General features: G+C 45.9%; 1 protein-coding gene across 1 annotated transcript in view; it reads right to left on the bottom strand.

Moving 5' to 3' along the window:
• Window positions 1–27,394, bottom strand: part of LOC147748318 (NXPE family member 1-like) — a 477,620-nt gene that overhangs the window by 160,461 nt on the left and 289,765 nt on the right. Inside the window, exon 3 of the mRNA XM_086960166.1 lies at window positions 11,562–12,247. Coding sequence (XP_086816292.1) covers window positions 11,562–12,247 — 686 coding nt within the window. The remainder of the gene's footprint in view (window positions 1–11,561; window positions 12,248–27,394) is intronic.

Here is a 27,394-nt window from a genome sequence, read left to right as displayed (position 1 = left end):
AGTCCTTTGTATACCATCTGTTTATCTTCCTGGCTGGGTTTGCACAAAAGTTCTTTTAGATTTCTCCCTCTTGTAAATGCGAAAATAGGTGGTTGTTTGAATAGACCCATAAAGTCTGGTTCTAGTGGGATGTACCATGTTACAACGCATACCGTTACAACTACCTACTATTACAACGCGACCATTACAACGCATACCATTACAACGCATAGCGCTTTGAGGTGCTGGATAGTGGTAAGTATAATTTACTATTCTAACTCCAGTCCCCGTGGACCCTAGGGAAGGTGTTGGATAGTAAATTATACTTATTCCCTATCCTAGAGCGCCCCCCAGCGCAATGCGTTGTAATGGTATGCGTTGTAAAAGTCGCGTTGTAATGGTAGTGCGGAGTAAAAGATGCGTTGTAACGGGTGTATACCGTTCTAGTGTCAATATGGACCAATGTTTTCGAATAATGGCTTGAAAACGGTTCGAAGTGTTGGAATATTTGGATACCACGACCAAACGTTCTGATTGGTCTTTAGTCTTTGGTTGCAGCAAGGCAGACCTACATTTTTTCTCACTTCTTGACATTGCCAAATCCAATATCGGCGTGGGGTATCCTCTGGCTTTCAACCGTTCAAGGGTGTGTTTCATCTGTGTTTTACATTGATCTTCATTTGAAACTATACGTTTGATACGCAGTAACTGAGCATAAGGAAGATTATTCTTCAGACCAGGGCGGTGAAAACTCTTGTAGTGGAGGGTGGAGTTTCTGTCCGTGGGTTTACGGTATATAGTAGTAAACCAATCTCCAGTACTCCTATGAATTTCCACGTCAAGGTAATGTACTTTACTTTCACTGTGTTCCCATGTAAACTGTATTCTCTGATTGAAATGGTTCCATGTGTCAAGAAAGGCATTCAGAGACTCTGTGGTGCCCTCCCATAGGAGGAAAATGTCGTCAATGAAACGCAGAAATAATCTGCCATGTTCTTGCCAACTGTTTTGGCAAAGAATGTAGGACTCCTCAAATTGCTTCATATAGAGATTAGCATAGCATGGAGCTGCCGAATTTCCCATGGCAGTGCCATTAAGTTGTAAAATCCACTTGTCTTTAACTGAGAAATAGCTGTGGTAGAGTGTGAATATTGTTAATTGCATAAGGAAGACTTTCAGATCAGCATCTAAATCAGATGAAGAAAGAACGTTCTCAATGGATTCAATACCTCCATCGTGAGGGATGGAGGTATATAGTGAACATACGTCCACCGTACACATGATGAGTTGGGTGTTTTTGAGTTCATTCATGATGGGATCAATTTTCAAAAGAAAGTCAGTTGTGTCTTTTACATGTGATCTGGTAGTCTGAACAAAAGGTTGTAAGTATCTATCCAAAAATTTGCCAATGTTCTCGTGTAGGCTACCTCTGGTCGACACAATAGGTCGGAAAGGAGGGTGCGTAGGATGCTTGTGCATCTTGGGAAGCATGTATAAAGTTGGTGGTTTGGGGTTAGATGGTGTCAAAAATCTACGAGTCTTGTCGTTTTCTATCTTTATCGTTTTGTTACCCTTCTTCTATGTCCACCACCAGGGTGTTTAACTAACACGCGAACACGGAACAGTTGCATCTCTGTCCCGCAGGCACGCCGCGAGGCACTTCGTCTAATTCTCTTAGTAAGTAACATACGGGAGTTTTCTCTCTCGCGTACCGTTTAGCGTTTACTACGTTCACACTTCCACTGGAGAGTGGGTACTCTGTGGTAGACACTCACGTTGTTTTAAAAGTTTCTGTCACCATTTCGGTTACTCACGCTTAGGGTTCTTATCTCACTTGGAACACGGTCATGTTTTCATTTTGTTATCACCTCGGACTATCCATATTGACCAGGTTGATTTTCTCTTCACACTTTTTCAGTCTTCGTCACCTACTCTTAGACACTTTAAATGTCGGTTACTGCATGATTCAGACTGATATGTTACTGTTTCTTTTTAGCCAAGAGATTGATTCTGGTTTTATTTTATTTTTCATTGTAGAGTATTCCCTTGAGAAAGGGCTCTGGCCCGAAATGCATAGGGATCTGTTTTGAGGATTATAATGGTTGATTTTCAAAGTGTGCCATGACACGTTTTCGTTTCTAAATGCTATTTTGAATATGATTATAAGAAAATATTCACAACGAGAAGATTAAAATCATGAAATCATATACATAGACTCACGACCAATCTGTTTTATGGAATAAGACTACGGTCCACCTGTTGTGCACTAGATTGTTCCCCTCCCAGTAGGGGGACCCTCGAATTTCATTGTTGACACTCACACTGCCTGGCCAGACAGTGTTTTACTCTGGTAGCACACTACAACTCTTCACCCCACGCTACTCTCAAGAATACATACGCTGTGCGAGCTCCCATTCTTTGTTGAATCGCAATATTGATTACCCCAACTTACTTCACCACATACTGGATAGAATGCCCCTATCTATGGCAGGGAGAGCTTCCTTAATTAAAATGGCGGTGCTGCTCAAATTACTATATCTGTTTACGAACATCTCATATAACCCAGGTAGAACGTTCTTTGCAGCCGTGAATACACAGCTGATCCGCTTAGTGTGAGGTGGCAAGCAACTTAGGATAAAATGGGAAATACTGACTCCCTTTCACACAAGGGGGTGTTCGAAATACATGATTTGGAACTATATTACTACAGTGCGCAGGCGCACTTTACCACATATTGGTTTCATTCCCCCCCCCCACCCAATATATGCCACACCTTGCAGTGGAGTCGGGATACATGGGGCTGATACAGCTAACGGGAGCCATTGCAACACATCCCAAACTTAGAGATGCTGACCCCACCACAGTGACATGCACGGTGTTGGCATGGCAAAAACTAGCTGTAATGCTGGATGTACCTATACTATATTCACCCCGGCTGCCCCGAATATATCACACTGACCTAAAAATCACAAATGAACTAGAATGTAGGCATATGCTAAAGAAAATAAAGGTCTTGCAATGGGGGAATCTGTATGAAAGTGGTCAATTCCGGACGAGGGAGCAATTTTCCGAGGGAACACACCCACCACAATGGAATTATTCATGTATGTCAGACTTCGTCAAAGTGTGAAGGCAGCTACCTCAATGTTTCCGAAAGAGCCGCAAATCATGCCTCCATTGCATGCGATGTTGCAACCTGACCCACACAACACGTAACTTTCCTTATATACCGCAACACGCAGGCATCACGTAAGACAAAACAGATGAGTTCACGTACACACTGGGAGACTGAACTGGGGGTAACAATAACGGCTAAACAGTGGGAATACTGCTGTGAGCAGACAGGAAACATTACAGCAAATAGCAGGCTCCGTATGATACACTATATATTTTTGCATCTGCCACAATACACCCTGGCCAAGATGTATGCATTTAAACTACGAGAAAATGACAGTTGCGACAGATGCGGGGAAGAAGGATTAGCTACTTACCTGTAATCTTAGTTCTCTTTCAGGGGTATACTCCTTAAAGTCATAAGCACTGAATTATCTCCGCCCATAAGCAGGAAACCGGAACATATATCCTAATACATATATAGGTGTAAAATATATAAAAAGAGTACATAGTACTAAAAAAATTATACACATATACATGTATAAACTGATATGCAGCCCTAACCATATCCAATAGGCTAATAAAGCCATAATTACATGTCTTCTGCAGAATGAAAATAACTCATAACATATAATGCAAGAAAAGGACCTGAACCGTAGATGCATTCCACAGAAAACAACCTTTTATTTTCATCAAAGAGCAGGTAATAAAAGGCAATTAGCCTAAACAGGCTGCATAAATAAATAACATCCCTGTACAGAAAAAGAGACTGGCACCTCGCCTTTAAGGTCTCAGAGAATCTGAACACTTTGCCTTTAAGGCCTCCAGGAGAACCCTGCTCCCATCATGCCCCACAGATGACAGTTAGGTCAGTTGTTTTGTACGGTATAGGAAAAACCTGCAGGAACCTGCATACAGAATGCAATACTAACATATCAAAAACAATGCTACTGCTCGCCCGGGGAGGCGGGAGGGTGTTTATGACTTTGATGAGTATACCCCTGGAAGAGAACTAGGATTACAAGTAAGTAACTAATCCTTCTCTTCCAGGGGATACTCATCAATAGTCATAAGCACTGAAAGCACTTAAAGCACATGGCAACCCCTGTCCTCTCCCCAAGCTCATACCCACTTCCAGGCGGGCAAACAGAAAAAAGAGATTAAATCACTCTGACACATACATTTTAGCTAGTATTAGCAAACAAGTTTCTTAATGAGGCTTGCCCAACCTGAGCATCTGCCTGTATGTCTGAAACAAGACAGTAATGGAGAGTAAAAGTGTGGACTGAACGCCATGTAGCTGCTTTACAAATCTCCACCATAGGAACATTCCTTAGGAGAGCTGTGGTAGAAGGCTTTCCCCTCGTAGAATGAGCCTTAGGCCTTTCTGACAAAGAACTGTTGGCTAATTGGTAGGCTAGGACAATGCAAGAAACAATCCACCTAGATATGGATCTTTTGGACGCTGCAGACCCCGTGTTAATAGGACCATAGTTAACAAACGGTCTGACTTTCTCAATGCCTTTGTTCTGTCCAAATAAAACTTGAGAACCCTCTTAAGATCTAAAGAATGTAGAGATATTTCTGGAGGATTTGCAGGATTTGGAAAAAAAGTCGGTAAAGTTATAGTCTGGTTAATGTGAAAGTCTGACACTACCTTGGGCAAAAAAGCAGGATGTGTTCTGAGAACTACTCTATTAGCATGAACCACAGTGAAAGGTTCCTTACAACAAAGCCCCTGGATCTCGCTCACTCTGCGAGCAGAAGTAATGGCTACCAGGAATGCAACCTTCTAAGTTAAATGTTGTAAGGAAGCTTTGTGAATAGGCTCAAAAGGAGTTTTTAACTTAGTTAACACAATATTAAGTTCCCAAGGAGGAGAAGGATATCTGACTGGAGGGTACACTTTTCTTAGGCCTTCCAGAAAGTCTTTCACCACCAGCATCCTAAAGAAAGAAGTCTGGTTAGGTGACTTTCTATAGGCGGTGATCGCTGCAAGATGAACTTTAATAGAGTTAAACTGAAAGCCAGCCTTCGCCAAATGCAGCAAATAAAGCAAAATCATATGCTCTTGACCTTGGATGGGATCATGTCCATGTCCACACACCACAGGAAGATTTGTTTCCATTTGAAAGCATATGACTTTATTGTAGAAGGACGTTTCGCCTCTTTAAGGATATGCATACAGTCTGGATTTAATTGCAATTGACCATACTGGATGACTTCAGGAGCCATGCGGCCAACCGTAGGGAGGACAAGTTGGGGTGGAACACTCTCCCCGCCGGTGGAACACTCTCCCCGCCTGCTTGGTCAGAAGATCCTGGTGACATGGCAATCTCCCGTGTGGCACTTCCGACAACTGAAGAAGGCCTGGAAACCACCACTGACGAGGCCACTCCGGGGCAATGAGAACCATCCTGGAGTTGGTCCTGTACATCTTGTTGATCACTGCTGGTATTTATGGGATCGGGGGAAAAGCGTACAGTAAGTTCTGACACCAATCTATCAAAAGGGAATTCCCTCGAGATCCCTCCTGGGGAAACCTGGATGCGAAGTCGGGGCATTTTGCGTTTCCCGCGTCTGCAAACAGGTCGATGTCTGGAGTTCCCCATGCCTGAAAAATATTGTCTGCAACTTCGTCGCTGAGGACCCAATCGTGAGCCTCGACAAAGTCCCTGCTGAGGAAATCCGCCTGAGAATTGAGGGAGCCCGGCAGATGAACAGCCAGCATCGACAAGTCCCTTGCCAGCAACCAGTGCCATATGGTCTGAGCCTCTATGGAGAGAGTCCTTGACCGGGTACCCCTCTGTTTGTTTAAATATTAGATTGTTGTTGTATTGTCTGTTTGAATCAGAAGGGATCGAGACCTGAACGATGGAAACAGGGACTTGAGAGCTAGATGTACCGCTCTTAGTTCTAGTAGATTGATGTGGTAGCCCCTCTCGGATTCTGACCATAGACCTTGTACTTGCAGAGGGCCCATATGAGCACCCCAACCCTGGAGAGAGGCATCTGTGATCAAAGACTGAGTTGGAGGATCTTAATGAAACGGCACTTCTTTCATTATGTGCGACCTCTTCATCCACCATCGGATGGAATCCTTGGCTGCCTGATGAAGGATGATCCGATCCTCCCAGCACCCCGACATCTGCATCCATTGATCTTCTAAACATTGCTGCAGTGGACGCATGTGCAACCTTGCGGTTGGTACAATAAAGATGCATGACGCCATTGACCCCAGAAGAGAGGACACTTGACGAACTGTCGGGAAACTTGTATGAAGAAGAGACTGACATTTTGTTCGAATTGATAACCACCTCTCCTCGGAAGGACACACGTTTACTTTTTCTGTGTCCAGAAAGGAACCCAGATAGTGAATCCTTTGAGTTGGGTTTAGTATGGACTTCTTGAAATTGACCTGAAGTCCCAACTTGTGCAGGAGTTGAAGACATCTTGTGAGATGATCCTCCAGCAGAGATGGGGACGAACTTTTCAGGAGCCAGTCGTCCAAGTAAGGGTAAATGAAAATCCTCTGCTTCCGAACACTTGGAGAATGTTCGGGGAGCTGACCTCAGTCCGAACAGAAGCACTGCATATTGGTAAAGATGAACAGACACTCGAAATCTTAGAAACTTGCGATGTCTCTTTGAAATTGGAACATGAAAGTATGCATCCTTTAGATCGATGGAACACATCCAGTCCCCTTGGTGGAGTTGAGGGAAGATTTGATGAAGTGCTAACATTCGAAATTTCTCTCTTCGAATCAATCTGTTCAACAATCTCAAATCCAGTATAGGTCTGTACTCGGCTGTGGGACATTTCTTTCGCACAAGGAAGAAACGAGAGTGTAAATCTTGATTTCTCTGTGGAAGTGGAACTCTCTCTATGGCTTTTTTGTTTAATAGGATTTTCACTTCCTTTTGTAGTAGAATGTGGTTTTGATGACAAATACCTTTTGGACTGTTGGTGGTTTTTTGAATTGGAGTAGATATCCGTTTTGAACGATGTCGATGGCCCACCTGTCTCTAGTTAATAGCCTCCACTCGTCCAGATATAATGCAATGCTTCCTCCTACCGTAGTGGGCAACGGCCTTGGAGGAAGTTCCGTCTCATTGTTTCTGAGGTTGTTTTGAAACTGTAGACTGCTGTCTGTTACCACCTCTGCCACGTCCATGCCTGCGTTGTTGAAACTGCGACCTCTGTTAAGATTGGCCCTGGTTTTGCGAAGACCAGTTCGATGTTTGCCCACGCTGCTGAAAAGACCTCTTATCGTAGGGACGAAAGCGACGACAAAACTCCTTCTTTTTCTCTAAGCCAATGGCCTTTAAAGTATCTAGTTCAGTCTTCATTTTAGCCATCTCATCGTCTGCATGAGACCCAAATAACGTTGTTCCATTGAAAGGCAAATTAACAATTTTCCTTTGGGCATTGGCCTTAAGGCCCGTGAGGCGGTGCCATGCTGACCGTCTGGAACAGATGCCATGGGCATAACCATGAGCTGCTAAATCTGCAGAGTCAGCAGCCGTACTAATAATCTGGTTGGCCACCAAACCTCCTTCTTGCACTATTTCCAAGAAATCTTTCTGATCTTCCTAGGGCAATTTCTCAACAAATCTCGTCAAGGAGTCCCATAAGAGACGGTCGTAGCGACCTAGCAGAGCAGCCGCACTTGCCACCCTCATTACAGAACCAGCCGTATAACACATTCTCCGTCCCAAGGAGTCCATGTTCCTGCTGTCCTTTTCTGGTGGAGATGAAATGGACGTAGCAGAATGTGCCTTCCTGGCAGCGGCAACTATGAGTGAATCCGGTGGTGGGTCAGTACATAGGAATAAAGGATCCTGATATTTCTTTGCAATTCTCGAGGGCCCAGAACCCACTGTAGCAGGCGTTAAGAAGGTCTTCATTGCAGTTCTATTAATCCTGGCACTAAAGGTAGAAGAGGTCTCACTGAAGACTTATGATGTAATGTCTCAAATATAACAGAGGAAGTAACTGGAGGTACCGACATAGTTATATTAAACTTGTTGGCCCCCCGACAACACCTCACTGAAAGTCTCTAGATCATCAACGGGCGATTCCCTGGAAGGTGGCGTTGAGGAAATCGTGGGAGAATAGTCTCTGTAAGATGACCTCGTTGATGTGGTCGTGGTAGGAGACCTCTGTCTTCTACTTGGCGTAGGAGACCGATGAGATTTACTGCGATACCTTGAGCGTGAACGTTGTTTCACTGGAGATCTAGAACGTCTTGGAGACCTACTAGCAGATGGTCTTGAACATTCCAGGGCAAGAGGCCTTTCACCAGTTCTGGGCTGCATTTTCCAATGACGGATGCTTTCCAGCCATCTAGGGGACATGCCAACAGGAGGTGCCTTGCGCACCGGAGAGCCCTCCGGTGTTACTTGAACAATCTGTATCCCCATTGAAGACGACGAAGAACTCCTTATAGACTGTGGAGATCTAGACGTCGGTCTACTTGCTTCTTCCACAATAACCAATTGCCTGTCCCTCGACGTTGAATGCCTCGACGTCGAACCAGAATGAGCCACCATAGACTATGCCTGATGAGGAGAGGCTCTGACAGATGGAGATCTGTTAGAAGAAGCCCTCGACGTCTGATTCTTCTACGTCGACCATGGTTGGTCAGTAGGTGTCCTCGACGTCGGTTCTGACCTCGACAAAGACCTGTGACGGGTCCGAGAGGTTGATCTAGAGTTTCTTGACACCTACATTAGAGCAGGTGGCAGAGACCTCGACGTCGACTTCCTCAATGTCGGTAGCCTCTTCGACGTTGACCGAGATTTTTCATGCCTCGAGCCCGAAGCATGTCTCGACATCGACTCATGCCTCAACGGCAATCTTGATCTCCTCCTCTTCTCAGGTCTCAACGTCGATCTACTCCTAACTCTCGACGTAGATCTACTTCTCACCTTCGGCGTAGAATTTACTGCACTGGACGCCACATGCCTAGACGTCGATAAGCTCTTCGACAGCGATCTTGCGTCATACATCGTTTTCGATGTCCACTTGCTTCTTAAAGGTGATGTCTTTGATGCTGATTTACCTCTTTCCACTGGCCTTGACGTCGACAAAGCTGACGGCGATCTAGACTTTGGGGTCGACCTTACTTTTTCACTCGCTTTTGACGTCGACGGTACACCATGACGCCTTTTCTTACTCCTACCATCAGGAGAAGCAGGTCGTCAACGTTTTTGGGGAGAAGAGGGCCTACCAGATGAAATCTAACTTCCTGGGCCCTTTTCATGACGTTTCTCCCTCTCCATAAGCCCCAGAAGTCGAATCTTCTCTCTTTCCTTCAGAGTCCTTCTGGAAAGTTTAAAGCAGTGGTAACATTTTTCTATGTAATGCAGGAAGGTAAACAAACCACACAAACAGATTGAGGGTCTGTTTTGGACATCTTCCCACAGGAAGGACGGTTGTAAAATAAAGGTGGCATAACTGATTAAAAAATAGCTATCAATTAGTCAGAAAAGGTTAAAAGATACCACCAACAATCAAAACTGTCGAAAAAAGTAAGAAAAAACCAAATTCTGACTGAAAACAATCAAAATCAGTCCAGCTCAAATTCCAGGTTCCCCTCAGAAAGAGCCGGAAAAAGAACTAACCTAACTGTCACCTGTGGGGCATGATGGAAGCAGGGTTCTCCTCGAGGCCTTAAAGGTAAAGTGCTCAGATTCTCTGAGGCCTTAAAGGCGAGGTGCCAGTCTCCTTTTCTGCACAGGGATGTTATTTATTTATGTAGCCTGTTTAGGCTAATTGCCTTTTATTACCTGCTCTTTGATGAAAATAACAGGTTGTTTTCTGTGGAAAGCATCTAAGGTTCAGGTCCTTTCCTTGCATTATATGTTATGAGTTATTTTCATTCTGCAGAAGACATGTAATTATGGCTGTATTAGCCTATTGGATATGATTAGGGCTGCATATTATTAGTTTATACATGTGTATGTGTATAATTTTTTGTACTATGTACTCTTTTTATATATTTTACACATATATATGTATTAATATGTTCCGGGTTCCCGCTTATGGGCGGAGATAATTCAGTGCTTATGACTATTGATGAGTATCCCCTGGAAGCGAAACTGCAGATTTTTTGCATCTAGCATGGGAATGTCCAGGAATTAATAGGTACTGGCACCATATATTCAATACAATCGCGTGAGTGATAGGTTTCCCCTGTGGACGTCACCAGTTACAGCATTATTGGGATACACAGGTGAGGTTGAGGCAGCATGTAGGAAATACACTGCGTTGGGGTTACTGAAAGCCAAACGCAGGGTTGCCTCCAGATTAGGAAGAGGAACTGCACCGAAATTCAAAGAATGGATCAAGGATCTCATTCTTGCAAGAATAATCCCATATATGCGGAGCTATTACTGCCCACGTCCAGACCCAGAGACATCTGGGAACCACTGAAAACATACTTACTGACCACGTCGTGCTAGTGATTCAACGGGAGCCAGGGACAATCATGAGAAGGAATGGGCGGGGCCTGTCGGCTGACACTGCTCTCATCTTTAAACATACAAACTCATATATACATCTTAAGTCAAGAAGCAGAACAGGAGGCCTGCTAACTCAAAGCAAAATACTAGATGCACTGAAGTCCTACATTTAGATTATGTAATAGAAATAATGAATGGAGTACCAATATGTTGACAATATGTTATGCCATAACTGGACAAGGGGGGTGTTACAACAAGTGTATGTTAATAAGAAACTGTGATTATTTGCTGCTATTGCTATTGTATGTATACTGTCGGTAACGTTTAATCTGAAAATAACAATTAAAAGTTTATTCAAAAAAAGGTTAATGAGGATCATGATAAGTTCATGAGTGATACTGCAAGTTGATGAGGGTTACTAAATGGTTTTGGGCATTTTCAGGCAGCTTGATATAAGGATATTAAAATAATTCCTTGCTTCTGAGTAAGTGCCAACCCTGAGATAAGACAGACCCCCTTCCTTTAGCACCTTTTGCATGGAAAGCTCAGAGTGGGAGGTGAAAGTATTAAAAATAAAGGAAACTTGCGAAAGAAAGGAGAAATTGGATATTCTGCATCATTATGCTCTTTTTAGAATTACATTTCGAATTTACAATGACATGCTTGGAGTTTTAGCGTTTTTTATTGATGGCTATTGTTATGTTATTCCAATGATTAGAAATTTTATATTTTGTCGGCTATGGGCAAAATAGAATTCGGATGATGGGGTTTTTTTTTAGACTTATTAAAATATTCTAACGATGGACTGATGCAAATGTGTTTTGACTGCTGTTAATATGTATATGATTTAAGTAAACCATGTGTACATTAAATTGTGAAAACAGCTATTGTTAAAGCCATTTCCACTGATCATTAATATTAACAAGTTTTGCTAGAGCACTCTACTTGCAATGAGTTGCCAATACAGTTTGGTATCTAAGACGATGATTAAGCAATGTGTACCTGTCAAAGAGGTCCTTCTCCAGGCTACTGAGGTAAGAGTGATTCCGGTTGTTTGACCTCATGTAGGCGAAGGCAGCACAGGACACATTGTGGGGCTTGACGCAGTAGAAATTCTCCAAGTCGCGGCTATCTTCATACTTGCATAGCTGTTTCTTTGTGTCCATTGAAAAACCACATTCAGTCTCGATGTCTTCCGGTCTGCCAGTAAAAGTGCCTAAGAAATAGACATTCTCAAACCCTTGATTTCGAGCCCTCCATAAGGCGGAGACACCCTCACTAGGGTGATAGAGCTGGAGTGAGAGATAAACTTTTCCTGCCCAGAATAATGTGAAATGGATGAGGTAGGTCCCATTGTTTAGATCTTCTATCCTTCCAGAAGCTCCAGCATTCAGGCCTGGAGAGAAGATCCTCACCCTCAGCAAATCTCCGCCATAGGTCTTCCGTTTGCCTAAGTGATTGTACATGTTAATCTGAACAGTGATGTTATCCCCAGTACAGTACACATGTTTAGGGTTTTGAATGTTAGCCTTGCTCCTTAGAGCACTTGTTGTATAGTTCATATGAGTGAACGTGACATGAGGTATGCGCTGGTCGAGTCTACGGAATAGCTCCTTGATTTTCTGCTCGGCCTCTATTTTGTTTGTACTCATTGAGGTTTCCGGGCTGAACAATCTATTCATGGAAAACTTAAGAAAAAGACAGTTGTATTAATTAAATGGACTAGTCACCATCAAGACCGATATTCAATTTTAATTAAAATCATAAAAGCACATTTGCAAAATTGATCATACTTAAAGCAGCATATTAGCATTCCTAAAATAATAACAATATACATGCAGTGTGCCATAAATAAAATCCTGCTAGATTGATCCAAAAGTGGTATGTGCATAGGGAAAAAATAACTACAGAATGTGATTAGACAACATATCCCGTAAACTGTGAAACATATCTTTAGATGAAAACCTTTATGGGTCTGGAATGTTAAATGATAAAATAAGCCTTTTATAGAAGCATAGATCCCTGCCTCTTCATATAAAAGGAAACAGTTATTAATGCACATAAAAAGAGAAATAAGAAAGCATGTCTCAAGTGCAAGAATTGAAAATGCTATTCTCAGTTAGAACCTGCATAAATGTCATACATTTCTCATTACCTAGTCAACCAATAGCCATAAAAGACAATCGGCCAGATTCATCATTGTGAAGTTTTGCGAGTCTGAAATAGCGATTAATAAATAATCGCTATTCCAGACTCGCAAAACGGGATTCATGTAGGATTTGCAATATTTTTTGCGATTCCTACAGATTCCTTATTTGCGATTAGCTAATTGCTAATCGCAAATAAGGAATAACTCCCCATTCATTCCTATGGGCCCATAGGATTGCATGGGGAGTCATTCCTTATTTGCGATTAGCAATTAGCTAATCGCAAATGAGATTGCGATTGCAAGGGTGCTGGGGTGTCCAAAGGACACCCTGTAACACCCCTGAAATGTAAAATTACACAGATGTTACACACACACATGTCCAAAGGACATGTGTGTGTGTAACATGCAACTTAGAAAAATGTTTTTAAAAGCATTTTTCTAAGTTTTCGCTATTTACCACGAGGTTTGACCTCGGGGTAAATAGCGGCCCAAAATTGCGAATTCGCAATTTATAAATGTTTCAAGAATAGCATTTAAGGAATCTCTAATAGAGATTCCTTAAATGCTATTCCTCGCAAATTTGCGAGTTCTTAAATAGCGAATTTTGCATTTGGGGTGATGAATCCCAAATGCAAAAATTGCACTCGCAAAGGGCCAGATTCTCAGAATCTGGCCCTTTGCGAGCGCAATTATGCTTGATGAATCAGGCTGATATTTCCATAAAACACACATAAGTGTATATAAACATGATCATGTAAAATCAGAATGCTTTTGATTAAAGTCATGACATACAAGGATAAAACAATTTCATGGGGCAAGTGCAGAGCGTAAGCGAATAGCCTGCTGTATGAAGACTGCAATTGAAAAGTATGGCCACACAGTTGATAGCTTTTGCAAAAACACCAAGGAAGTCCTCTAATGTTTGAAATGTACTAGTTATTTCAGATCATTTTCACAAAATATTAAGAAAAGGTGGCAATTTGAATAGCTTAGCAGGTCGGTCTAGACAGATTTTATTGTGGTAGCAGAGGGGTTGATTTGCATATGGTTGATTCCCTTTATAGGGGCGGGTGGTAAACTCTGCTCCGCCTGCAGAGTTTTGCCACTCCGCTTGGAGAGCAAAGTTCGGCAAAACTCAGCCAAACGCCAGCGGAGCAGAGTTTACCAGTGCGCCCCTCCCTAGATTGTTGTTTATCGGTGGTATGAATGCATCAGATTTCATGGTAGGATTGGTTATACTGTGTGGGGCTTTTACATGTGCAGATCTGTCTCAACAAGGTCTGCGAGCATGCTTATTGTTGCCACCAGCGTATGCTTCTGTGCTGTTTCACCTGGTATATGCTGGCTATCAGTACCAGTCCCAAAGAGTTCCGCACAGACACCATACCACCCCCGCTGCCTCGATCGCAGTGTTTGCTGCACATAAAAGTGGCTGCGGGAGGCCCTGCCTGACTTGGAAACTGAGCAACAGCTTCATCCATTGTTATAAAGTACTGTGGTTGCCTTCAGCAGAGCCTGCAAGACACTAAAACATTCTACAAGGAAGTGCAGCACACGTACAGTTGGAGCGGACAGTAGACAGGCCGGGGTCAGGCGCAGGTGAGAAGAGTGACACGGGTGATGCCTTAGTTACTCCAAGGTGATTTCCGGACAGGTGCAGCACGCCAACTGTCAGGGGAGAGATTGTGTACGTTCAGACTGGCTATTGCTGCAGGTTTATCAATGCCTGGTGATTTTACATGGAGGTAGAGTGAGCGGATACAATCTGACTCTTTTCGCTACAGGTGGCACACCCTTATTATGGGTGGGATACATTGTACACAATAGAATATTGAAGTACACATTGCTCTACTTTTCTGCTTAGCCTTAAGAAAGTCCTTTCGGACGAAACACGTGTCAGCTGCCTGTTTCGGATGTTATGGAAATGTTGTTTGATATGAAATAAAAGACATACATAGGAGAATAGAGATTGCCTTATGGACTTCATTCTCTCATACTTGGGTGGCTAAAGCCAATTGTACAGATTTGGACTTCTTTTTTTGTGCCTCAGCATCTGTGCAGCTTGTATGGGGAGAGGGGTCAGGTGCAAATGATAAATGGTGCCAGAGGAAGGCCATAGGCGGTTGTTAAAACATGTATCATACTTACGTATTTGGGCTTTACCTGGCTTTAGGCTTTATCTCTGTAGCACTTTTCTCACTCGCTTCACTCACCCCTCCACATTTAACTGCCCCCAAGCCTCATCTCTTACATCCTTCCTGTCTCTGAACACAATTTAAAGCAAGGCACTAAGCAGAGTAGAACATCACTTCTCTTCAGACTGGGTCTCTCTGGGGTCTCATATCAGTGACCACGCAAAGCAGGTAGTGGGCTTATAACCACCAACAGCCCCTTCTTTTTTGGAGAGAGGGAGAGCTCTCTTTAACATCTGGTCAAGGGTGGGACCTCCCCACTGACCTCTGGCACAAGAACGACCTCTCCACTAATTCCTCATAGAGGTAGGACCCCTTGCTAACTGCTGGCCCAGGTAGGATTCTCCCAACAGCACAAATTATCGCATGGGACTCCCTCGCCAACACCTGGCCCACGTATGAAGCCCTTGCCAACCCCTGACTGAGGTGAACAGTTGTTACCCTATATACTAGCCCCTGGTTCTGACCTGACTCGTCCCAACCCTCTGGCAATGCCACGATGATTCTATTGAATCTATTGAAGTTGACAAAGTATGTAAACAAATTAGTTTCGAAGAGGAAACATTCTCAGTTTTTCCCACATATATGAGACCACACAGACATTTGATGGCATATATTACTTTCTCTGAATTGCAATTTGAAGTGTTTTGCAATTTAATTTGTTTACCTATTCTCGGGTATGACAGAATTCTGCCGGTGATTACATCCACACAGTGTATACAATTGTGACATTTACCCATGCCTTTATGATAGTACTCCTGTGGCATCATTGTGCTGAAAATATTTGTGATATTTCTGGACCTTTTATAAGTAAACAACTGTTTTTCCATGAATAATAGTTTGAAGTCAGGTTGTGTTTGAAGTAACTCCCATCATTTGTAGACACCGTGTTTCATCTCTTCAGCTTTGGTGGAAAATGTGAGTACAAATACTTGTATGGACATAGAATTTTTGGGAACCCGTTGTAAAATGGTTTCACGTTTCATTGAATGCACACGTTGTACAGCTGAGTAAACAGCATGCTGGGCAGGAGTCAGAGCCTCGGGACACACACAAATACATCAGCTGGGCAATGGTCATATGTACTAAATGAGAAAATAAGCAAATTACCTCGGTACAGCTAAGTATCCTCTGCCTGAAAACCCACAACCTACCAAACGTGACACCATCGCTTATCGCGGGCTGATTTACCCTACAGACACTACAAGTTTACAAACCCATTGTGGAATCTTCACACCCAGTTGAAAACTGGTTCTCCGACTCCTGAATGCATTGTAATGCCTCCTCATGGTGAAGGGGCACATAGCAGTAACATAAAAATGTACCAGTTAGCATTTGTTTTGGACTATTCAGAGTAGGCTAGAAGTCACAATCAATGAGCTTTCCCATCACTCCGCATGAAGGTCAACAGCCGAGTGCCAATTTAGCAACCCTGTATACAGGTTATAAACACGATATTTTGCAGATGAATGGAAGGATGGGTGAGATGGCTGGTTGGTGGTTTTGTTGGTTGCTTTTTGTTTTGGGGTGGATTTAAGGGGTTGAGGTGGATAAGCCTGTTAGGATGGAAGGACAGGGGGAGAGAGAGGGGGGTAGGGATGTGGAGGGGAAGGAGGTATGGAGAGAGAGAAGCAACGGTATCGTTGTTGTAACCGGATCGCCCCTCAGCATTCTGGAAGTAGTAGTGCTAGTAGCATAAGGAACCGGAAAGTTCAAAGTGTATCACCTTGGTTGGTGCAAATCAGTTCTAGAAAATTCGATCCGGTGGAGAGGCCAGCAGTGTGCGCCCATCCTTGCTTTCTACTTAAGGGCTTTTGCGAGCCTCAAAAGCCGACGGGCTTTTTGGGAAACGCACCTGCGTGCCGAGCAGGCAACGAAGCCCTTGATGGATCTACGGCGGCTTTCTTCACCACCCCTAAACTTTATCTCTACTGATGAGGGATATAAATCCCGAAACCCGGGCCATGTCTCGGGTCTAGAGATTACCGAACTTTCAAGAACCGATTTGCACCATCCAAGGTGATACACTTTGAACTTTCCGGTTTCTTATGCTACTCGCACTACTAATTCCAGAATGCTGAGGGGCGATCCGGTGGAGAGGCCAGCAGTGTGCGCCCATCCTTGCTTTCTACTTAAGGGCTTTTGCGAGCCTCCAAAGCCGACGGGCTTTTTGGGAAACGCACCTGCGTGCCGAGCAGGCAACGAAGCCCTTGACGGATCTACGGCGGCTTTCTTCACCACCCCTAAACTTTATCTCTACTGATGAGGGATATAAATCCTGAAACCCGGGCCATGTCTCGGGTCTAGAGATTACCGAACTTTCAAGAACTGATTTGCACCATCCAATGTGATACACTTTGAACTTTCCGGTTTCTTATGCTACTCGCACTACTAATTCCAGAATGCTGAGGGGCGATCCGGTGGAGAGGCCAGCAGTGTGCGCCCATCCTTGCTGCCTCTTAGGTAGTTGTTGGCACTAAGCCGTACCCTCTCTCACACCCTAATATCATTTTGAAGTTGGCAGGTCTGTGGATGGGTTCGGGCTATCGGTGGGTGATGGGTGAAGTGGATGGATAAGCGGGTGATTGGAATGGATGGATCTGATGGACCAAATGTGAGACAGAGAGAGACCGACCGTGAGAGAGACATCGAAGGTGTGAAGAAATGGAGAGATAAACAGTGGGAGAGAGAGGAGGAAGGATGGACGGATGTCTCAAAGGATGGATGAAGTACTTTTTGTAGTGCACTCTATATGGAAATCGAGTTCCCAAGTAGTGATGGTGAAAGCACAACACTACTTTGACTTCTGTCAAAGAAGAGACGGGCAGATTTGAGCAGCTTACAAAGGCTTGTGCGCCCGCAAACCATGGTCTTCTTGGCTCTTGACATCTGTATAACCAAAGTGCCCCTAGAGAACAGTGCCATTTTGCCCATTTTTGTGCTCCTGTTGCACTTTGGAATCAAAGAATGGCCCATGATTCACAGAACCCCCTACTAGCAGACATTTTGTATTGAATTATCCGATCCAGAATCCAAAACATGGCAAAATCAGCATGTTTTTCTTTTTTTTAAACATTTTAAAAAAATGTTTTTCTGGTTGTAGATTCGCTCATGCACCATAAGAAAGCCATATGATGCCCCTTTAGAGACACTAACGAGGTGAAGAATGTTAAAAAGCCAGTATTATGTGAAAGTATCACAGATTATATTAGGATACGTGTCTTCAATGGCCCAACATTAAAAGACAGTTGTAAACCTGTAATTGCAAATAAATGAACTAATATGAGTGCTGAGCTTCGACGTTCAAGAATTTCCAAAGGTGTCCGGAACAGTGTGACAGTCGCAGCACAAAAATACACTCCTGCGAAACCTGTGAATCTGTATTTGCTCATAAAAATCTGTTGAACAAGTTCAAATGCACGTTTCCAGTTTAGGAACCTCTTGCCCACAACCCTACCAATTTTGGGGTGTTCCAATCCCCTTTCTACCCTGTAAAGTAATTTACTCCTCCTCTTGGCAGGAGTATTTTTTATCATTTCCCAGGGTAGGAAGGCGTTGGAGAGAAATTTGCACATGAAAAATGTCAAGGCAACCTTTATAAGGGACCCAACAAATGGGTTGGCCACCAGGGTCCATAATATACAATGCGGTGCATTTTCCTCGTTAGCGCTGGGCGTACCTTTGAAAAGATGCGCTCAGCCTTAACAAGGAAAGTGAGCTGTATTAGGTTGTATGTGCTGCCACAGGACAGCGTCTAACTCATGCTGACCTGGGGGCAGCGTATTCAAGTGAAAAACAGTGCGACTTTGAAGCAGCCTCTCTGTGTATCACTGTGTAGGTGGCAAACCACCTGCACTTTTAAGAGAGGTGAGAGATCCCCTAGGAGGCGGGTGCAGTGAGTGGCTGCACCCACCTGCAAGGGGATGTCTCACTCCCTCCAGAGGGCTGCCATCAGTGGGACGCACTTTTAGGTGGTGCACTGTCAGCGTGCCTCCTGACAGCTATTTTACCTTTGTGCCTGTGTCTATAATATGACATGGGCACAGAGGCAAAGAGATTCCGTCATTTGCATGGAGCAACAACACCATGCAAATGAGGGAATGCCCCCTGATGATGACGCTGGCACTATATGTGGACCAGCACTATCTGTATTACAGAAGGGGCCACACAAGAGTCTGAGGCCACTTTTGCAATACCAAAGTGGCCAGGGTGCACACAAAGTGGGCGCAAAAGCCTGTTGCAACCCCCAGTCTCTTTGTATAATACAGCCCCTAGAAGGAAACACAAGTGAACCCTACCTAGTATATCTTTATTTTGATGCCTGCATCTCAAAGGCTCAAAGTCAGTAAAACTATGAAAAAGTATTTTTTTGTATTGCTCCACAGTTAGGTTTAAACCCAGCATTTGCGGAATGCTGATCTTGCTGCAGTGCACAGTTTACAACTTGGAACTTTTGTCTTTTTTGTGGGAACTGCAGAGGTTTTAACTTGGCAAGGAGCCTACTAAGGATTTCCTGACCCCAAACCTCATCCTGCTCTGAAGATGAATGGTTGTAAAATTGCTGTAGCTGGGCAGCAGTAAATATCAGGCGTCCAATAGGATTTGTTCTTTGTTCCTTCACTGTAAATGTGGCAGTTTGGGCCTGTAAAAGAATACATCTGATATGAAGAGACTCCAGGTCCTATCTCCTTCCCAACTACAGACACAGTCGATCCCGACTCTGCCTCCCATCCTCGGTTGTATGACGGAACAACGTAGGGAAATACTTTGCATGCCTTTACATTGCATTTTCTATTTTTGATGCAACACAGTTCGGATAGTGGACCACTCTTTTTTTCAAAGCACCAACCCAAATATCACCAACATATTTTGATTTTCAATAAACTAGCGTGCAATTCTCAAATGCTCCCTGTCCTGAAAGCATATCCAAAAACTTGGAAAGAAAGTCTATATTTTTGTCATTGATGAAAAAGCACCGCTGCAAAGGTAAGTCTCCACCGATCATAGGAGATAAATAGGTCGTTGAGCTGTCCTGTTATAAAGACGCTGAATCGTGATTGATGAAGTTCAAAGTTCTTTTAATAATCCATTTATAGAAACCAGCCAACGCGTTTCGTTCTGTCACCAGAACTTCTTCAGGGCGCAATCAATGTTTCAAGGCGTATGGTATTTTCAAAGCAAATTCCTCGTTCGAAATGTATTCGTTTTCTATATTGAATTGTCCTGCTACGATGGGCCCATATATTTGGATATTTCCAAATGTCCAAGTAAGAATCTAGCTTACTTATTTGGTGTAGAACCCGGTATTCACCTTGTATATATGAAATATTTATTCAGCGCAGTCAAATGGTCCCACCTCTTATTCTGTTTCAGGATCCAGGTCGAAGTTGCCTGTGGGGGTCGGTCCCGTAATCCCCAAGTGGCGTCTCGATATCCAAACGCGGTATCTTTTCTACCCAGCATTTTATTTAGAGTGCATATGCTTTTACAACGTATGCCTTTACCACGCAGGATATATATGTATATATATATATATATATATACACACACACACACACAATGTATTTGTGGGAGGGAAACCCCCCCACACCCCTGAACTTACCTTAAATGCGTTGTAAAGGCATGGGTTGTACAGGCATAAAAGTTGTAAAAACATGCCTGCAATGGGCCCAACATTTAAAGACAGTTGTAAACCTGAAACTGCAAATAAATGGTCTCTTATAAGTGCTGAGCTACGACTTTCAAGAATTTCCAAAGGTTTCTGGAACAGTGCCTGGAAACTCGTGACAGTCACAGCACAAAGGTACACTCCTGCAAAACCTTTGTGAATCTATATTTTCTCATTAAAATCTGTTGAACAAGTTCGAATGCACTTTCCTTGTTTAGAAACCTCTTGCCCACAAACCTACCAATTTGAGGGTGTTCCAATCCCTTTTCTATCATGCAATTTACTACTCCTCCTGGCAGGTGTAATATGTTATCATTTCCCAGGGTAGGAAAACGTTGGAGAGGAGTTGTACATGAAAAATGTCAAGACCATTGAAAAACAATTCAAAGCCATTGTTTTGCTAACATTTTACTAATGCTTTTTCCTATTTTCTTAAAATTCATTATTTTACACAACCTCTACAGCAAAGTGTAGAATTTAAAACAAAGAGCAACAGGAAACAGTGTCCACTTCTCAGGCGCATTCTTTATTCAGCAAACGTGCCATACGCTTAAAAACCATCAAAACCAAACAATATTAAAACAATCTAATAAAACCTCTTCAATTCCATAAAATAAATCCACATCATTTCATTGTTACGGAAAGCATAAATACTGACAACATAACAACCAATCCATTAAAACATTAGATCAAGATATGTGTCCACTTCTGCTAGAGGCAGCTGGGTACACTGGCCACCTTTGTGCACCCACCCTTGGCATATTCTTTGGCATTTATTGTAAACCAAGCTCCACAAGTCACCTCCCGCCGCCCCAGCCATCCGAGGGCCGCCGAGCCCGCCCCAGCCCGCTGCCCCGCCCCCCCGCCAGCCGATTGGCTCTTGCTCCCGCCTCCCCGCAGACCCTCCCGACCGGCTCCCTTCTTATGACGTCCCCAGAGCGACCGCGCAGCGGACGCGCGCAGCGGGAGCACCGATTGAGCGCCGAAGGTGCGCCAAAGGTAAGCCCGTCTACGCCCATCCGCACCTGGACCGCGCCCAGCGCCAGGACCCCTGGCCCCCGCAGACCCCAGCCCACCCGCCGGACGTACGACGCCGCCACCCTCAACGCACTCAACGCCGGCCGAGTCCCAGGATGCTACCGAGCCACCCCGAGACGCACCCACGGACCCTTCTGCTGCAACGCCTGCAAGTTCACCTGCATCCGGACCAGCACTACTCCAGCACCAACCAAGACCAAGACGAGCAACAGCAGCAGCCACCTGAAATGCATCCTGCTCAACACCCGCTCCGTCCACAGACACGCCATCGAGCTCTGGAACCTGCTCGACACAACTTCACCAGTCGTCGCCTTCCTCACAGAAACCTCGATGAACGCCTCCTCAGCGCCCGACGTCGCCATCGCCATCCCAGACGGCTACAAAATCATCCGAAGGGACCGCATCAACCAGACCGGAGGAGGCATCGCCATCATCCACAGGAACACCATCCGCATCACGACCAACACCGACGACACCCTCGCACCCGCCGAGCACCTGCACTTCCAGGTCCACATCAACCCCAAGACGACCCTCAGAGGCACCCTCATCTACAGACCCCCGGGACCAAGCACACAATTCAGCGAAGACATCGCCGACTTCATCAGCCCGCACGCCCTCCTCTCCGCTGACTACATCCTCCTCGGAGACCTCAACTTCCACCTGGAGAACAACAACGACCGCAACACCACCACCCTGCTGGACAACCTCGCAAGCCTGGGACTCAAACAGCTGGTCACCACCCCCATCCACTACGCCAGACACACACTCGACCCATTCTTCTCATCCAGCAAGGACATCGCCTTCAGCCACGCCACCGGACTCCACTGGACGGACTACAGCTGCGTCCACTTCAACTTCAGAAGGACCACGATCCACCACCACCAGCAACAGGTTGCACGCAGAAGCTGGAACAAGATCACAGCCGACCAGCTCGCGACCTCCCTGAGCATGAATCCTCCCACCAGCGCAACGAACCCAAGCCAGGCGGCCACCAACCTCGCGAAGTGTATCAGCAACTGCGCAGACGACCTTGCCCCTCTGAAGACCCCGCCTAGCAGACCCGGTAGCAAGAAAGCCCCATGGTTCACCGACGAACTCAAGAGCTCCAAGAAGAACTGCCGAGCCCTCGAGAGAACATGGCGCAGAGACCCAACACCGGACAACATGAATGCCCTCAAGCTCGCCACCCGAAAACACCACCAACTCATCCACGCCACCAAGAAAACCGCATTCAAGGAACGACTGGACAACAACGCACACAACAGCAAGGAACTCTTCAACATCGTTAAAGAGCTCTCCAACCCCAACGCCGGAAACAACGACATCACCCCTTCGCAAGACCTCTGCAACTCCCTCGCCTCCTACTTCCACAACATGATCACGGACATACACAACAGCTTCAGCACTCAACCGACGCACGCCACGACCGAACCACCGCCCCCCACCACCACCACCCTCCGCGCCTGGACCCCGATCAGCACCGAAGACACCGTCCGCACGATGAACTCCATCCACTCCGGATCTCCTACCGACCCCTGCCCTCACCACGTCTTCAACAAGGCCGACGCTGTCATCGCACCCCACCTGCGGGACATCATCAACACCTCCTTCGACACCGCTACCTTCCCGGAGAGCTGGAAGCACGCCGAACTCAGCGCTCTACTAAAGAAGCCATCAGCCGACCCCACCGACCTCAAGAACTACCGCCCCATCTCGCTGCTCCCGTTTCCTGCAAAAGTCATCGAGAAGACCGTCAACAAGCAGCTGGCCGCCTTCCTCGAGACGAACGGATCCCTCGACCTCTCGCAGTCTGGCTTCCGGGCCAACCACAGCACCGAGACCGCCCTGATCGCAGCCACCGATGACATCCGAGCACTGCTTGACAATGGAGAAACAGCAGCCCTCATCCTCCTAGACCTCTCCGCGGCCTTCGACACTGTCTGCCACCGTACACTAGTGCAGCGAGTCAGCAACGTCGGAATCCAGGAGAAGGCACTGGAGTGGATCATCTCCTTCCTCGCCGGAAGGACACAGAGAGTCCGCCTCCCCCCGTTCAGATCTGAAGCCACTGAAGTCATCTGCGGCGTTCCTCAAGGCTCCTCGCTCAGACCAACACTCTTCAATGTCTACATGAGCCCCCTCGCAGACATCGCACGCCAGCACAACCTCAACATCATCTCCTACGCCGATGACACCCAGCTGATTCTCTCCCTCACCAACGACCCCGCCACCGCCAGAGCCAACCTTCACGAAGGGATGAAAGAGGTAGCTGAATGGATGAAGAACAGCCGCCTGAAACTGAACTTGGACAAGACGGAAGTCCTCATCCTGGGATCCTCACCCTCTGCCTGGGACGACTCCTGGTGGCCCCCCGCCCTAGGCAGCGCACCCAAACCAACAGACCACGCACGCAACCTGGGCTTCATCCTGGAATCCTCCCTCTCCATGACCAGACAAATCAACGCCGTCTCCTCGTCGTGCTTCAACATCCTGCGCATGCTACGTAAGATCTTCCGGTGGATCCCCACGGAGACCAGGAAGACGGTCACCCAGGCCCTCGTCACCAGCCACCAGCCGGAACCACCGCCAAACTCCAGAAGCGACTCCAGCGGATCCAGAACGCCTCAGCACGACTCATCCTGGACATCCCCCGTCGCAGCCACATCTCCGGAAACCTGAGACCTGCACTGGCTCCCGGTCAACAAGAGAATCACCTTCCGACTCCTCACCCACGCACACAAAGCCCTACACAACCAAGGCCCAGGATACCTCAACAGCCGCCTCAACTTCTACGCTCCCAAACGCCAGCTTCGATCGACCGGCCACGCCCTCGCCGCCGTCCCCCGCATCCGACGAGCCACCACAGGGGGACGGTCCTTCTACCTCGCCGCCAAGACATAGAACTCCCTCCCGACCCACCTCCGCCTGACCCAGGACCACCTCGCCTTCAGGAAGCAACTCAAGACCTGGCTGTTCGAGCAGTAGCGGACCCCCCTCCCCCAGCGCCTTGAGACCCTCTGGGTGAGTAGTGCGCTATATAAATGCTTTGATTGATTGATTGATTGACCTCACACCCTACTCCGTGCACTCCTCTTGCTCCTTGGCACACTCTGATTGGCCAACAGCTCCTCCATCTGCATTATCCATAGTGGTGTGGTGCCCCTACCCTGGCACCCTGCACCTTCCCAATTGTACTTTATATGGTTGTTTCCAGTCAGTCAAAGCTTGTCCCACCATGAGCTGGACACCCTGCAGCTGATGATCAGCCTTGTGTTTGTGAGGCAGTATGTAAATCTTCACATAAACGAAGTCCGGAAACATGTCCCGCCTTCATAGAGGAAAAAGTTTCCTGAAGGGAAATCCCTTCCCTAGCGTTAATTTTAATTCCAGTAAATAAATGCTCAGTCGTATACTATTTGTGTAACTTGTAAGACGCAATTTCAGCTCGTTGATCCCGTTGTGGTCAGGCTCAGATCAGTGGGCATATGCGCCTGTACCGGGGACTTTAAACCTGCTCCTGGACCTATGGCGTTTCACTGACCAGGTTTAATTATCCTCGACCATTCCAGTGACATAAGCCTGCTTCTGAGCATTATATAGGAGCATACAATGATAATGCCTGGACATCACGGCCTGGGAGTCTCAGCCTTCATTTAGGCATTTGAGGGCTGGTCTGGGCAAATAATGCTTGTGCCTGGGGCTTATCTGTTCTGTAATATGTATGTGTTTTACAGTTACACCAGGATAAATAAAAAGTTCAACTCACATCATAGGTGGACTCCTACTGTATCATGGCACCACTGTGGTATCTAAGGACTAAAATTGACATTTATTTGTTCTAGATGACATTTTGTGATCATGTACGTGTTATACGTTTTCTTTAATTTAAGTGGTCATTTCCTAGAACGTCAAATTTTGGGAGGTCATTCTGGCCCCTAGAATCAGTTTTGAAGCTGATAAAGATCACTGTTGTCAATGGAAGCATTATAAACGGTTTGCAGAGCAAAAAGAATTCAAAACTTCTGCTCCTTATTTGCGTTTTCAATTAAAGCACAGCGTAAGGCGTTGTATTCTACTCTTACGCTTGGGTATACTCCCTTTAGCCACTTTTTTTTTTTTTGTAAAATTTTTATTTGTATTTTGCAAAATTGAAGTAGAAAAAGAGAGGAAAGAGAAAGAGAAAAAAAAGGACAAGAAAGAAGGAAAAGGAGAAAGAAAAAAAGAGAAGGCGACATTCTGCCATATAGCCCCACACAGGGGGTGCTGAAGAACATTATTGCAAAAAAAAGATAAAAGGAAACCCAACAAGTACACCAAAGGGGACGGCAGCGAGTAGAGTCAATAGGAGTGCTAATGATATGGAACTCCAGTCTACATTGTCCGAAGTGCGCACTCATATCCCAGCGGCTAGTGCGGAAGATGAAGGGTGTTCCAATCTCGATCATAATCATAGAGGAAAATAGGGGCCAGGTCGTTCGCCTGGAAAGGTGCATCGGGTCGCAACGAAGAGAAGAACAACAACCCCAACTAACACCCCACCCCCCCTCCTTCCCCCCCACCCCCCCTCCTCCCCCCAGTGGTGGCGACCATCACGCATTCAGAACAGCATCAGACACACAGGTGGTTAAATTTGAAAGAGGTGAAGCGCACGTAACGCCGAAGGGCAAACTGCCGAAGGCAAACCACGTGACAAAAACCTCACCAAGGGGCCCCAGTTGCACATGAAATTTTTTAATTTCCCCAGGAAGATGTCTGAAAGTCGCTCCATGCTCAGTAGTCGCCATAGCCGTGCATGCCATAAAGAAATGGCAGGAGCAGTCGGGCTTTTCCAAGCGGCTGCTAAAGTCAGCTTGGCCGCCCCCAGACACAGCCACATAATGCGCTTATCAGCTCTAGTTTGGTTTTCAAGCTGCGGATCCCTGAGGCCCAACAAGACAAAGTCCATTGAGTCCGGGAGTGGGTATCCCAGCACATCTTTGATGTGGGAGAGGATCTCGGACCAAAATGGCCGGATGGTGCGGCAGTCCCACCAGATATGGCTGAATTCACCCAACATCCCGCAGCCTCGCCAACACCTATCTGAGGTAGCCGGGAATATCCGGTGCAACTTGGACGGATACAGATACCAGTCGAACAAAAGCTTCATATGAGCCTCTATGAGCCTCTCTGAGATCAGTAGAGTGATTATGTGCCGTCACATCCCGCCATAAGCTCTTCCATTCGCTGTCAGAAATGTCCCTCCCAAGTGTACTCTCCCAGTGATCCATTTATCGAGGCCGAGGGGACATCGCGGTGTCTAATAGCATCCCATACAAAAAAGAAATCGCCCCCTTCATGGTGGATGTGCGAAGAATAAAGGTTTCAAATTTCGTCAGAGGTCTAGTGGCTGCATCCACCACCCCAGGGGACATCGCCCAATGAAGGAGCTGAAGATGACGAAAGCGTTCGGATGGGAGGATACCGTAGTCCCTCATACAATTATGGAAAGTAAGGGGTGCGGCACCGTGAAACAGGTGGGTGAGGGCCCTACAGCCACCCTCCCTCCAGACACCAAAGGGTCCCTCCGTCAACGCCTGAGGGAAAGCCGGGTTGAAGTGGATAGGGGTGAACGGGGACGGGAATGTGGTCCACCGATCATCGCCACTGACCGTGTCCCAGACCTTTAACACCGTGCTGGTGGGGGTGCTAATGTACGCGTTTCTGGGCCGGTCCACCTTAGGTTTCCAAGCTAGATCCCAGATGGATCGTCCCGCAACGCTCCGATCCATATGGAGCCAGTGCTTCTCCG

This window comes from Lissotriton vulgaris, chromosome 1_1, assembly GCF_964263255.1.
Source record: "Lissotriton vulgaris chromosome 1_1, aLisVul1.2, whole genome shotgun sequence".
Taxonomy (NCBI): domain Eukaryota; kingdom Metazoa; phylum Chordata; class Amphibia; order Caudata; family Salamandridae; genus Lissotriton; species Lissotriton vulgaris.
The sequence above is the reverse complement of the archived record's forward strand: the minus strand, read 5'-3'. Positions and strand labels throughout refer to the sequence as shown.